A 10,947-nucleotide genomic window follows, 5' to 3' on the forward strand; every position below is an offset into this window, starting at 1 on the left:
GCGGCAAGACTAATATTCAGAAAAAAACGATTTCGACAGAGCGAGACCACTACTCCAAAACCTACACTGGCTACCCATCAAAGCACAAATACATTTCTATATGTACCCTGGCCCATAGAACTGTATGGCCTTGCTGCAGAATATATGACAGGCCTGAGAGATTTACCAGTACACAACATAAACAAGAATGCAAGATCCTATCTAACACTATACTATCCTAAATGTCAAGGCCTAAGACACAAATCTACACTTACAACTAGCATCACCGAAAGACTTAAAACACATGGAGAAGTATAACATTCCGAAAATACGTGACAGCTCATGTCTTCAGGCAACTCCTTTCCGACCAAATCACATAGCCAGGAGATCCCGACCAGCACATCAAAGCACATGATCACAAACTAAACTGAACTAGGATTGCGTCCACCCCAAACAACTTCGATACTTGTCTGCATAAGTTGACTAACTGTAAGCCACATTGAATTTACCACCAGGTTGGAAAATGCAGGGTACAAATGCATGCATGCATAAATAAATCTGTTGGTATGTTACTATGTAAAATTTGCGGAGTCAGAATTCAAGCGTTATGCATATGCAGATAGTATGCTTGTTAATCCAAGACAGGGACACTTGCTGGCTAGAGTACATTCTGCTGTAACAGGCCATTCCATGACTGGATGGTATGGGTGAGAATAGGTAGGAGTTGGGTCTTACCTAAGAGTGTTTATAAAACAAAGGAGGGGGAGGAGGTGTTATCAACATGGGCTACTGATAAGATGTGTTATTTTACTTTTAACTCTAGGTCTCATTGCATAAAATGGGATTTGTGCTAAAATTACACATTTTACCAATAAATATTGAGCCATGTCTGAATGAGTAGCTTAACCTGCCACTCGGTTCTACAGTACAGGTTGTCACAATTTGCTTATATTTTTCATGGAGGCAGTTGTGAAGTCTCAATGCCTCCTGCTCCAGCAGTTTCCGAGAAATGTTTATTAAGGCAAAGAAACGGCAGCTTCACCTTTGGTAGTACACATAGTCCTAGACATGGTAATTTCTGTTCTTGGGCTTCTGTGGCTGGTGTCATGATTATTGCAGTTGTCCGGTTCTTGCCACATCTGAGTAAGTGGAACCAATGTTTCAACCATCGTGCTGTGGCTTTCATCAGGGTTTGCTGTAAAGTCTGGAGTAGGCTCTGCTCCAAATTCCTGGAGTGTACGAAATTTATATAGTTGCGGCCAATCGTATATTGGTGAAACTGAACCTACTGTAGAGGAAAGACTACAAGAGCTTAAGAGACACCATAAGCTCTGCAACATGGAAAAAAAATCAGCTGTAGTCCTTCATACTAAGGCAACTGATTATACGATTAGATTTGAGTTCACAAAAATCTTGAAGAAAGGTCATCGTTGGGTGGCTGAGAAGAATCGGAGGCAATAGAGGTAGCAAGACACTCTAGTAACTTCAGTGGAGACACAGGGCTCATCTTAAACAAAGCATGGCAACCGCTCATTCAAAAGAAATATATTGCCAAAAGGACTGGTGCCAAGGACAAATGTTATCTTTCCCCTCCCAAAGTTTTAAAATTTGACCTACAGAAATTTCTCCCTGCTCTAGAGACAGAGCTGAATTTTCAGCTTTATTTCCTAGCCAAACAGAGAGGGTGATCAGCATACATAGAAAGTACACAAACAAAAAAAAAAGCAATTCTGGGCCTTCAAGACCGAGACAACAGGAGTATTTTATTGATAAATGACCCGACACAGGCCGTGTTTCGGCGTTAAACAACGCCTGCCTCAGGGGTCGAAGTTCCGTTGTGAATAATGTTAAATTTGTGTCTATCCAATGCCTCCGAAAAAGGGTGATGGAAAAATCTTTAAAACCGAGTGAGGCTGTCAAAAAAGAACAGCCGCGATATAGGATAACTCGTGCGTTAGCCTTGTCTAATGCGAAAGCAAAATGTAAAATCCCTTGCGTTAGCCTTGTCTTATGCACACAAGTCAAGGTTAACCCAGGAGTTTTCCTATATCGCAGCTGTTCTTTTTTTGACAGCCTCACTCGGTTTTAAAGATTTTTCCATCACCCTTTTTAGGAGGCATTGGATAGACACAAATTTAACATTATTCACAACAGAACTTCGACCCCTGAGGCAGGCGTTAACACGGCCCATGTCGGGTCATTTATCTATAAAATACTCCTGCTGTCTCAGTCTAGAAGGCCCAGTACAGCTTTATTTTCTGCCAGAATTTAAAATTGTGACCAACGGACTTTCCTGCCTTCTCGAAGAAACCACCCACCTCGAACCCCACCCAGTCAGGTTTGAGAACTCGCTATATAAAAAGACAAACTACAGACCTCACAGCATACCCTGAAGAAAGTCATGGGACAATGGCTGAAACGTCAGACACAGCAAGACCTTGACAATCACAATTGTGGCATGTTCTGCTGCTCTTACCTACAGTTTATAAGTCCCAGTCTTTGCTTCTTTTTCAGAGGTGACCAGTCGCGCAAGAGAGCTGGGGAAGAGCTGACATACTGTAAGTAAAGTAAATAACATTACTATAGGCCTGAAGTTCTGGCCATTTTTTGTAAGCATCAAGAATAAAGATGTACATTTTTCATTTCTGACCAGGTAATGCTGCCTGCTCACCAGGAGATATAATCTTCATATAGCAAAGAGGGTATAAGTTTATACTTATTACGTTTGAATACAGAGTCAATAAGGCAGAGTACAAAACAAACTTTTTTTGTTGTTGTTTTTTTTTGTTACATTTGTACCCCGCAGTTTCCCACTCATGGCGGGCTCAATGCGGCTTACGTATTGTATACAGGTACTTATTTGTACCTGGGGCAATGGAGGGTTAAGTGACTTGCCCAGAGTCACAAGGAGCTGCCTGTGCCTGAAGTGGGAATCGAACTCAGTTCCTCAGGACCAAAGTCCACCACCCTAACCACTAGGCCACTCCTCCACTGTTGCTACTATTGGAGATTCTACATGGAATGTTCATATTCCACTAGCAACATTCCATGTAGAAGTCGGCCCTTGCAGATCACCAATGTGGCCGCGCAGGCTTCTGCTTCTGTGAGTCTGACGTCCTGCACGTACGTGCAGGACGTCAGACTCACAGAAACAGAAGCCTGCGCAGCCTTGTACATGGAATGTTGCTAGTGGAATAGCAACATTCCATGTAGAATCTCCAACAGTAGCAACATTTCCATGTAGAATCTCCAATAGTATCTATTTTATTTTTGTTACATTTGTACCCTGCGCTTTCCCACTCATGGCAGGCTCAATGCGGCTTACATGGGACAATGGAGGGTTAAGTGACTTGCCCAGAGTCACAAGGAGCTGCCTGTGCCTGCAGTGGGAATCGAACTCAGTTCCCCAGGACCAGAGTCCACCACCCTAACCACTAGGCCACTCCTCCACTGTTGCTACTATTTGAGATTCTACATGGAATGTTGCTATTCCACTAGCAACATTACATGTAGAAGTCGGCCCTTGCAGATCACCAATGTGGCCGCGCAGGCTTCTACATGGAATGTTGCTAGTGGAATAGCAACATTCCATGTAGAATCTCCAATAGTAGCAACAGTCCATGTAGAATCTCCAACAGTAGCAACATTCCATGTAGAATCTCCAACAGTAGCAACATTCCATGTAGAATCTCCAATAGTATCTATTTTATTTTTGTTACATTTGTACCCCGCAGTTTCCCACTCATGGCAGGCTCAACGTGGCTTACATATTGTATACAGGTACTTATTTGTACCTGGGGCAATGGAGGGTTAAGTGACTTGCCCAGAGTCACAAGGAGCTGCCTGTGCCTGCAGTGGGAATCGAACTCACTTCCCCAGTTCCCCAGGACCAGAGTCCACCACCCTAACCACTAGGCCACTCCTCCACTGTTGCTACTATTGGAGATTCTACATGGAATGTTCATATTCCACTAGCAACATTCCATGTAGAAGTCGGCCCTTGCAGATCACCAATGTGGCCGCGCAGGCTTCTGCTTCTGTGAGTCTGACGTCCTGCACGTACGTGCAGGACGTCAGACTCACAGAAACAGAAGCCTGCGCAGCCTTGTACATGGAATGTTGCTAGTGGAATAGCAACATTCCATGTAGAATCTCCAACAGTAGCAACATTTCCATGTAGAATCTCCAATAGTATCTATTTTATTTTTGTTACATTTGTACCCTGCGCTTTCCCACTCATGGCAGGCTCAATGCGGCTTACATGGGACAATGGAGGGTTAAGTGACTTGCCCAGAGTCACAAGGAGCTGCCTGTGCCTGCAGTGGGAATCGAACTCAGTTCCCCAGGACCAGAGTCCACCACCCTAACCACTAGGCCACTCCTCCACTGTTGCTACTATTTGAGATTCTACATGGAATGTTGCTATTCCACTAGCAACATTACATGTAGAAGTCGGCCCTTGCAGATCACCAATGTGGCCGCGCAGGCTTCTACATGGAATGTTGCTAGTGGAATAGCAACATTCCATGTAGAATCTCCAATAGTAGCAACAGTCCATGTAGAATCTCCAACAGTAGCAACATTCCATGTAGAATCTCCAACAGTAGCAACATTCCATGTAGAATCTCCAATAGTATCTATTTTATTTTTGTTACATTTGTACCCCGCAGTTTCCCACTCATGGCAGGCTCAACGTGGCTTACATATTGTATACAGGTACTTATTTGTACCTGGGGCAATGGAGGGTTAAGTGACTTGCCCAGAGTCACAAGGAGCTGCCTGTGCCTGCAGTGGGAATCGAACTCACTTCCCCAGTTCCCCAGGACCAGAGTCCACCACCCTAACCACTAGGCCACTCAAAATCATAGAATAGGGAAAGAAAGTACATATTATCAGAAAAGAAAGGAAGAAGGGGTGGGAAAGAGATCTGCTGCCAGAGCGCTGAGTCGCAAACTCGGGAACCAAGCATTATATAAGTTGGATCTAGTCTTGATTCCTCACCCTCGTTCATACATCCAGAACAAAAATCTCCTACGAGGCATGTTCAGTGAATGCAAAGTATATCATGTATGTTGACCAAACCCAGCAGCTACTGTGACAGGCTTGGAAGGGTAAAGGCAAATTCTACCACCAGGCCACTCCAGGGAGTTGATTTGGAAGGCTTGCAGGCACAGAGGCAGTTGTATCCCCTGGACATAATGCCAGTGCCTTAATTCTTTTAATTTGTGTATGGTTGCCATTAGCTATAGCTAACTGAAGAGCAGCTGACATGGTTTTCAATGCAAAATTGCTATTTGCTGTTTTTAACAGACAGTAATAGCGTTGAATATGGTATATATAAAAGTTTAGACACCCTTCCAGTTGATTTAGTGCATAAAGTTAATGAGTTGTCAGTGACATGGTAGATCTTTTTAAGCTCTCGAGTTGTGATTGTTCTACTTAAAACAACTCTATCTTACAAAGCAGAGGAATATTATAAAAAAAAAATCGAAGTGCTTCCACCTAGCGATTTCAGTTCTCAAGAAACATTTAGTTTAAAATCGTTTTTGTAACACAGTGAAACGTAAAAGTAAAGAAACTCATCAAAACTTGTTACAATCTTGTAAATGCTCAATTATAACGGTCATCTTATTTTTCCTTTTTTTTTTTAACCCCTGAACTTTCCAGCCCTTCTCTCTCCCCATTTCTTAATGATACATTAATGAAGTATATACCAGATAAATCCAATTTTCAATCCACTGAAGTACCACACAATGAACCAAAATGCAGTTAACTATATTCTCGATCTTCCTTTCCACCCATTAACTTTTCCTTTAACTACCTGCCCCCAACAAGCCAATCTATGCCATGTTTTGACTCCCAGACACTATCATAAACCAACCTTAGGGAAGATTCTTATAGTCCTCCCTTTTAGGAGCCTCCAGTTCCTACTTACCTCCTGCTCTTTGCACTCTGATATCATGTTCGATATGTGACTACATTCTCTGGAATGCAAAGCCTGGATATAAGGGCCCCAGATCTGGAGAACTTTCTTTTTCTGTCTATAGGTAGGTTCAGCTATCTGTATCATCTCATCAGAGCACATAGACTATTCCTCAACTGCCAATATGACGGCGATATGTTTTTTTTTACCCAGTATTGCTTAATGTCTCTTTGCCAATCAAAAAAACTTTCCTGAACATCAATCTTGCTCTCTTTCCCTTCACACCCAAAGCTTCCATCTTATCTAGGCTAATGCCCTCCAGGGTTGGTTTCATTTCCTGTCCTGCTATTTGGTTAAATTGCCCAAAATTTCAGCCCAGTACTCTTTTTTTTTTTTTTTTAATACAGGTCCAGAGTGCGTGCAGAAAAGTATCCCGTTCCGCTTCACATTTTGGACAAATCTCGGAAGCCACTATATTTGCATGGAATGCCTGAGTAAAATATCCTCAGGACAATATTCCATATTGGCACTCTCTAAGGTCTGCCCCCCACCACCAGTTTTGGTATCTAGCTATGTGTAACAATAAATGGAGAGACCCAGCAGTGGACTAATGATTGCAGAGCTTTTTCTGGTGCTTCATTTTAATAATACCGTAGGCGTTCTAGACACTGTTAACCATTTTGGGCTCTGAACTTGAAAGAACTCCCAAAGTGTTTCCTTAAGCCTTGAGTAATTTTCTGTCTGATATACCACACGGTAGTAGAGGGAGGCTTGCACATGTTGTAGCTCATTAAAACTCATCAATTTTTCTTCCTCATTTGGAAGATGTTCAACTCAGTGATCCTTTTTCCATCCAATTAATAAACTTGACGTTCTCCCTCCCAGGTGCAAAGTCTCCATTCTTTCTAGGTAGTTGATCTGTAACTCGTGGGCTTTTACCCCACAAAATGCACAACCCATTCCACGCCGCTCTCATAGGCTTAAAAATTACACTATTCCTGATCCTAGTCAGGCACCACGGTTCTTGGAATGTTTTAAGTATACAAGGTTCTGGGAACCCACATAAGCTTGCTCATAGTCTAGGGGGGAGTTTTCTTGCCTAGTAAACAGATGTCACTTAAATATGCTATATTATATCTTTTCATCTCTGGCAAGCCCCAACTCCCTGTAGCCACTTCCAGCAAACATTGGGTCTCTTATCTCTCCAGCAGAAGTTAGTTATAGTTCTGGGTAGTATCCTCAGATCTTCCCTTGAGTCTAAGAGGAAGCATTTGTAGAACATAAAGCCAGTTTGGGACTAGGGGCACTTTATGTAGACCTATTCGGCCATTTACAGAAAGCAGTAGCAATTCCCAGCTTTGGAGCTGCGCTTGGGAAATCTCCATGAAATGAAAAACTTTGCCAGAATAGAGGTCTTTGGGTTTCACTATCGATGAAAAGAACTCTCAGCCCATCGAAGTGGAAATGAGGAACCCCAGCTTTCTTGCAAACCATCCCCTATATCAAGTGCTTCAGATTTTGAAAATTTTAATTTGAAGCTTGAGAGTCCCAAACTCTGGAAATTTCTGCATCAAATTAGCTAAGGGGACTTTCGGATCCGATATAAGTGCTAGGAGATCGTCAGCAAAGGTGGAGATTTTGAACATTATTTTTCCAGTCTTTATCCATGAAATGGATGGATCTGTTTGAATAGATCACAAAAGCAGATCTGAAGTTAAAATGAACAATAGGGATGCCCTGCCTTATGGGAATTCCTTAAGACAATAGGCCATTCACCCAAATTGCTGCTGTAGGACCCATACAGCTTATTGGTAATGTCTGGTTATGCCGTATGTTGTCATAGTCTCAAAAGTATCCCCAATCGTTCTGCCGACTGCCTTCTCCACGTTAAAACTGACCAGTGGAGAGGGCATTGAACAATCCTGAAGATATTCCAAGGCCGTGAGGATCTTTTGCACACTTTTCCCAGGGTGTAACCTACATACAAAACCCGCCTGTGCCTCATTCAACAAACCTGGAAGCACCGCCACCAATCAGCTAAAATTTTTGCAAAATGTTCAGCTTCACAGTTTAGCAGCGCTGTTGGATATGTGGTTCTGGTAGTACTGGGTGTCTTCCATTTTTTGGAATGACAGTTATATGTGCTAAGTTCCACAAGTTTGGCAAATTCCCTTTTATCACTATATAATTGAACATTTTTCTCTAGACACTTGCTCTTTAAGGATCTTTCACTGCCAGAGTCATCTGGGCCTAGCGATTTCTTTAGGGGACCCTGCTGTATCATCCATCCCACCTCATCAGAAGTAAGCAGGTCATTCAGAAAAATCTAGATCTTCCCCAGTAATCTTCAGTGAATTTAGCTTTCCTTAGTCTGCCCCTTAGATTATCATACAAAGTCCTATAAAAATTCCTGAATACTTGTACGATGCAGCATCTGTATGCACAGTTTGGTCAGGCCGACTTTTCAGAGATACATTCCTGCAGTGTCCTACCCATCTTGTGACCACTCTGGCCAAGAGTTTCCACATTTATTTCCATATTTATAGAGCTGGTATCTATAAGAGAACTCAACATTTTTTTTTCTCCCACTAATGATGCAAAGCATCCTATGTGACCACTAACTACATTTTATTTCTTGTGTGATCCTTTGTTAAATTGAGTTGGGTATTTCCTCAGGGAATTATTAGGCTGGTGTAGAACTCTCCAGATTCACTGAGGGGGGAGGGAGAAGAGCCCAGCCTAGAGGGAGGATTAGCAGAGTAACTGACAGTAGGTGTCATAGTTGGGATGGAGTTGGAAGATGATAAAAAGCGATAGGATTAGTGAGTTGCCTTCACCCCCGACAGGACCCATGAGGAGAAAGGGGGGGTGGGTATCCTAGTGAGGCCCAACAACCTAAGGCTGAATAAAGAGGAAGTTTTTGCCAATAAAAGCATCAACTGTGAGGAGAGCTCGGGGTAGGTAGAAAGAATTAACTCAGCCCGGGAGCAGAGCAGGAAGAGAATGGAGTGGCTATATTCCCCCACTTAAAATTTTGGACGTCTTGAGCAAAACGTCCAAAGTTGGTCTTAGAATGTCATATCGAAAATGCCCCTCTATGTGTTTTGAAAATATGTTCGCTAGCGCTCTCAACTCCTTTGTTTATCCTGTTAAGTTCTCTCTTTCCTTTGTTTGCAGATGGCTCTTCCACTTGTGCAGGTTCCAGGGGGTACAGATAGTGACTGTGCTCCGTCAGCGCTGCATTTTCAGCCTCATGTGGCAAGAGCTCATGCACCCCCTTCACTGGAGGAATTACCATCATACACAGACTTTGAGACAAGTCACAAATCCTACCCTGGAAGAGCAATGGGTAGCAGCTTGTGCTGATGGGGCTTTTGTTTGTTGAAATCAAACATCACCCCATCTTCTTTGGTCACGACTGGACTTGGACTAAATATTTGGAAAACAAAATACTTTTTTTGAATCTTTCCGAAAAAGTTCAGCAGGAGAAAGGTGTTTCTGTGGGGAATGCATCTTGAATATATATATATTCATCTATTTTTAAACACGATGGCTACATTAAAACCCAACCGTAAATCATCAGCCGCTTCCAAAAGGCAGACTGAACCACCCTTTTCTGTGTGTTTGTGCTCGTGTTCATCAGCACTTCCATTTGACACCTCTGGGTCGCTTTTAGAGTAGACGGCATGATAGTTTATGAACTCTTATCCTGAAAGAAAAATTAGAAAAGTCACTACTCCTGGGGAGACGTTATGTATTTGCTTGGCAGTATCTATAAAGTGGTTACCTTGAACTGGTACCAGACACAAGGAGCTTCAGTTTCTTATGGTGTTAAGAATAAAAATATTTTCTTCTGAAATCAGAAGGTAATGGTTGGCAGCAGAGTTTTTCATTTCAGTGATTTTTGTAATGCTCTTAAAATACTAGAAACGATAACACTTTTCGAAATTCAAATCTTTGGTTTTACGAGTGGCTGGAGAAAACAATGAGCAATGAGCTCAGGGTGGTGGCAAGCGGAGCTTAGGGAAGGAGGAGGCCCATTGATCTCGTGAAGTTGATCGTCTCTGCTGGGCAGACCGTAGTTTGAAGTTCTGGGTTGGGAGTGCTGATCTGATTCCCAGTTTCCCAAGATCCAGTTGTGGAAGGCTGGAGCTGGAATTGATTCTCCTGCTGTTGTGAGTTTGGGGAATGGAGCTTTCCCTTTGAAATTGAATGTACAAGTCTCCAAGTTCTGGGTCTGTGTCCTCACTGCTTATCAGGAACAGCCATCTGCACCAGGCTTTTAACCCTGAAGTTCCATTTTACTAGTGTACGTTAACATTTCTTCAGTGCCATATGAGCGCTCTGAGGTGTTAAAGATTTAGACCCAGTTTTAAACAGAATTACAGTACTGGTAAAAAGACTAAATCTCATCCCTTTCCGTTTAAATGAGAAACACCCATAATTATGTCCTTAGTTTTTTTATGAATGTATCTTCATTACCAAGTAATATTTTTACATGAATTTTTCCTGTTCTGCTTCTTTCATTATTTGGTGATTGTGTCCATTCTGGAACCTTTGAATCACTTCAAAAGTGTCACACTGTGTTTTTCTATTCTGTCTCTTGGATTGGCAGTAAAATTTAGAACCTACCAAGCAACAAGGTACAGAATACGTAGGGATGTGCATTGGTTAGCATGCATTTAGTCCGTTACTGTGCCTTAAATTTAATGCACGTAGAATCAGTTGGGTGCATGTTAACCTATGAATTAATGCATTTACAATTAAATTGTATGTGTGTTAAAGTTCTAATGTACATTAATTATTTTATTGAGCTAATGTCAGAAATAAAGGGAAAAAGAACCCTGGAAATCAGGAAAGAAATCTGAAAGAAAAGGTGTTGCCTGTGTGCATCCCTGGAATATGTAAATTTGTTCTCGGGTTTTAGCATTAATCTGGAGCAGGGGTGGGCAACCTCAGTCCTCAAGCACTGCAACCCAGTTGGGTTTTCAGGATTTATCCTATGAATATGCATGAGATTGCCTTGTCTCCATTGTATGCAAATA

The 10,947-nt window shown here is 42.2% G+C and overlaps 1 protein-coding gene across 2 annotated transcripts in view; it reads left to right on the plus strand.

The window, feature by feature from the left end:
* CACUL1 (CDK2 associated cullin domain 1) overlaps positions 1–10,285 on the plus strand; it is a 97,265-nt gene extending 86,980 nt beyond the window's left edge. For both annotated transcript variants that reach the window (XM_030202630.1, XM_030202631.1), the window contains exons 8-9: positions 2,494–2,537; positions 9,080–10,285. In XM_030202630.1, the coding sequence (XP_030058490.1) occupies positions 2,494–2,537; positions 9,080–9,120 (85 nt within the window). In that variant the 3' untranslated portion in view covers positions 9,121–10,285. The remainder of the gene's footprint in view (positions 1–2,493; positions 2,538–9,079) is intronic.
* Positions 10,286–10,947: the final 662 nt, after the last annotated feature.

The sequence above is a fragment of the Microcaecilia unicolor genome, chromosome 5 (assembly GCF_901765095.1).
Source record: "Microcaecilia unicolor chromosome 5, aMicUni1.1, whole genome shotgun sequence".
Taxonomy (NCBI): domain Eukaryota; kingdom Metazoa; phylum Chordata; class Amphibia; order Gymnophiona; family Siphonopidae; genus Microcaecilia; species Microcaecilia unicolor.